General features: G+C 43.7%; 1 protein-coding gene across 1 annotated transcript; it reads left to right on the top strand.

Annotated features, from left to right (window-relative positions):
* The first annotated feature begins 1433 nt into the window (after positions 1-1433).
* On the top strand, positions 1434-3215 carry LOC107494275 (uncharacterized). Its single transcript, XM_016115325.1, has 2 exons — positions 1434-2261; positions 2310-3215. The coding sequence occupies exons 1-2, from the start codon at positions 1434-1436 to the stop codon at positions 3213-3215; spliced, it is 1734 nt and encodes a 577-aa protein (XP_015970811.1).
* The last annotated feature ends 219 nt before the right edge of the window (positions 3216-3434 follow it).

The following is a 3434-nucleotide window of genomic DNA, read 5'->3' as shown; positions in this document are numbered from 1 at the left end:
AGTGCCCCTTCCTGTATAGCCTGGGTCCGTCCCTGTTCGTCGATATAAGTAAATATCGGTACTATTCGATATAAGTAAATATCGTCCCCATTTTTTGACAACTCATCACTACTTTAATTAATCATCATCATTACCCTTCGTTCTCTCTTGGAGCCAAACCAAGAAGAAACAAAAAAAAAAAGAAGAAGGCCGCGAGGGAGAGAGAATGGGAAACCATGGAAGCCATAAACCTTTGGCGTTTGATTTCTTGAGATCTGTAACTCTAATAAAAATTTAATCTGACCAAAATATTTGTATTTTCCTCTTTTTCACATTGATGTCACTTTTGTTCCGGAGAAGTTAATGGTGGAACAGCTATCTCTCCATGCAAGGTTCGGCCGAAGAAGTCTCGGAGGTGGAGTAGCCAATTCTAATGTTTTCTTTTTCAGTAGCTCAATCAAAAAACTTCTTTGAAATTTCTTTTGTTTTAATTTTGTACGGATGTAGAATTTTGGTAAATTCTCACCGATATTAAATTGTGTTTGATAAGTGAACTGATATTTAGATTGAGTATTGTCGAAATTTGATTACATTTCATGTTGAATTTTGTTGATAAATTGATATTTTGATGAGATTGTGTTTCGGTAAGCCTAGAAGCAGCCAAGACAGTGTCTTTAATGATAATATAGGAGCTGATATTGTGTACATAATTGGATAAATTTGGCGAGATTTAATGGCCGAGAGATTGTAAAAAATTATAAAGAATCAGTAACCAAAAAATTCAAAAATGGATTAATATACAAGTAATATTTTGAAAGAAAAAAGGTAAGGATTTCGGTTTTGGTATAAGAGAAAGATTAGTAATTAAACTTTATTTTTAAAAGGTAACATTGTATTTATATATAAAAATCAAGGTACAATTTGTAATTATATAAGTTTTTGGGTAATAAATAGAGTACGGGGTAAAACTGGACATTTTATAAAAGTTCAAGGTTATTTTTATAAATACTGAGATAAGTATGTTTGAAATATAATCTTATAAAAATATTGATTTAAAAATAAAAGGGCAAAAAACCAGAATCCACCAATGGCAAGCCGGATTTACGAATATAAGCCAAAACCAAACTCGTTTCAGTAATGAGTCAAACCATATATTAATATAAATCGAACCAGCCTGGTTCGAACTGCATCCATGAATAATTCGAACCATTGCAGTTCGAATTACAAGGAAAGCGTACCAAATAAATCAAACCATGTAGGTTCGAACTAGCAACGCACGTAATTCGAACCAAGCTGGTTCGAATTAGAGAGAGAGAAGCTGCATCAAGTAATTCAAACCAGGCAGGTTCGAATTACAAAATCCCTAATTCGATGAAGGCTGGTTCGAATTAGTGGGAGACAGAGCAGTATATATATGGTTGTAAACGTGAGTTGCTCTCATTAGAGGGTGTAAGATGGCTAGTGAGGAGAGTTTTGTTGCTTTGGTTCACCACAGAGGATCCATTAAGAGGAAAACTCGTTCCGGTGTGAAGTTCACAGATAAGGATCCTCTCTGTATTGTCATGAGTCCTTCGACGAGCTATGATGACCTTGTTAGATCTGTGCTAATGAAACTTGGTCAGGAAGGTGCGAAGCGGGTTAAGAAGTTTTACAATCGCATTCCAGTCACGGTCCTCCAGGATACCGTGAAGTATGATTGTTTCACGATCAGTAGTGACGAGGACTTGCAAGTAATGTTTCTTTGTCGGTGGCAGTTTCCGGAGGTGAGGACACCAGAGTTGTTGGCAAAGCAGGTTGATGTGGTATCCAGCTCAGGGGGTTCGAACCGGAATACCACCACTTTAGCCACGGCAGCCGGTTCTAGTTCTCGGCCTGCCGTTGGTTCTTCCTCCATCCCTGTGTACCAGCCAGTGGTCCAACCTGTCGCCTCCCCGTCTTTTGCTGTTGATCTCAACGGCAGCGTAGGCGACGAGGTAGGTTCAAGGGAAAATCTGCCGGACGCTTTACTGGGCGTTGCACCGCTTGGCGTTGGAGACGGATTGTTGGGTGATGCAGAGGAGGATGACGTCGAGCCGGATATGATTGACGATGACAGCGGCGATGATATTGGAGCGAGTGAGCCTGCATTGGCGGTAGGTGGTTCTAGCTCTGGCACACAGCAGTATCCACCTCATTTTTCCTCTTTGGACTTGGATGCCATGAGGCAGAAGGGGGTTTCTGGGTACTCTGTTGGATTCGGAGCTAGAGGTGCGGAAGGGACTGCTGGTCTGACAGAGTTCCAGGTTGGTCAGCAATTTTAGGATAAAGATCAGGCCCTGTTAAGTGTGAAGACTTACAGCATCCGGCGAGGGGTACAGTACAAGGTAGTCGAGTCTGATTATCGTCGGTATGTGGGCAAGTGTTCTGAGTTTGGGAATGGGTGCACATGGTTGATTCGACTGAGTCTCCAGCAGCGCAAGGGCATTTGGGAGGTCAAACGATACAATGGATCTCACACTTGTCTTGCCACCTCCATCTCGAGTGACCACAGGAGTTTGGATTACCATGTGATATCGGCGTTCATTATGCCAATGGTTAGGGCGGATGCATCTGTCAGCATCAAGGTGCTCCTGAATGCCATGGCAGCACACTTTGGGTTTAGGCCGACTTACAGGAGGGTCTGGATGGTGAAGCAGAAGGCTGTTGCCCTCATCTACGGTGACTGGGATGAGTCATACAACGAGCTGCCCAGGTGGGTGTTGGGAGTCCAGTTGACAATGCCTGGTACTGCTGTAGTCCTAAGGACTAGCCCCGTTCGAGTTGGAGGACAGGTAGACGAGTCTCAAGCTTATTTTCACAGACTTTTCTGGACGTTTTCACCGTGCATCGAGGCATTCTGTCATTGCAAGCCGCTAGTCAGCATTGACGGCACCCATCTGTATGGCAGGTACGAGGGAATGTTGCTCATCGCAATTGCACAGGATAGAAACTCCAACATTTTACCTGTTGCATTCGCACTAGTAGAGGGTGAGAATGGTGAGTCTTGGGCATTCTTTCTCTCCCACCTTTGTCAGCACGTGACACCGCAGCCAGGTCTGCTGGTTATATCGGACAGGCATAACGGCATTAAGGCTGCGCTTGAGGCTCCTGACGGAGGTTGGTTACCTCCATCTGCATACCGTGCATTCTGCATTCGACACGTAGCTGCTAACTTTGCCCTTACCTTCAAGGCAAAGACGCACGGAGGCTTCTTGTGAATGTGGTGTATGCCAAGACCGAGGTTGAGTTTGATTACTGGTTTGATATCCTGCGGTCTGAAGACCCAGCGATGTGTGAGTGGGCGAACCGGATTGATTATTCCTTGTGGACTCAACATCGTGACGAGGGTCGGAGATTCGGTCACATGACGACGAATATCTTCGAGTGTGTGAACTCAATCCTCAAGAGTGTTAGAAACCTACCTGTATCCTCGCTGG

This window comes from Arachis duranensis, chromosome 6, assembly GCF_000817695.3.
Source record: "Arachis duranensis cultivar V14167 chromosome 6, aradu.V14167.gnm2.J7QH, whole genome shotgun sequence".
NCBI classification, from domain to species: Eukaryota; Viridiplantae; Streptophyta; class Magnoliopsida; order Fabales; family Fabaceae; genus Arachis; species Arachis duranensis.
Note: the sequence above shows the minus strand (reverse complement) of the source record. Positions and strands in the feature narration are given on the sequence as shown.

Coding starts and splice junctions, on each gene's coding strand:
- LOC107494275 (XM_016115325.1), top strand. CDS start 1,434: ATGGCTAGTGAGGAGAGTTTTGTTGCTTTGGTTCACCACAGAGGATCC. Junction 2,262..2,309: donor CTGGTCTGACAGAGTTCCAG/GTTGGTCAGCAA, acceptor TTAAGTGTGAAG/ACTTACAGCATCCGGCGAGG.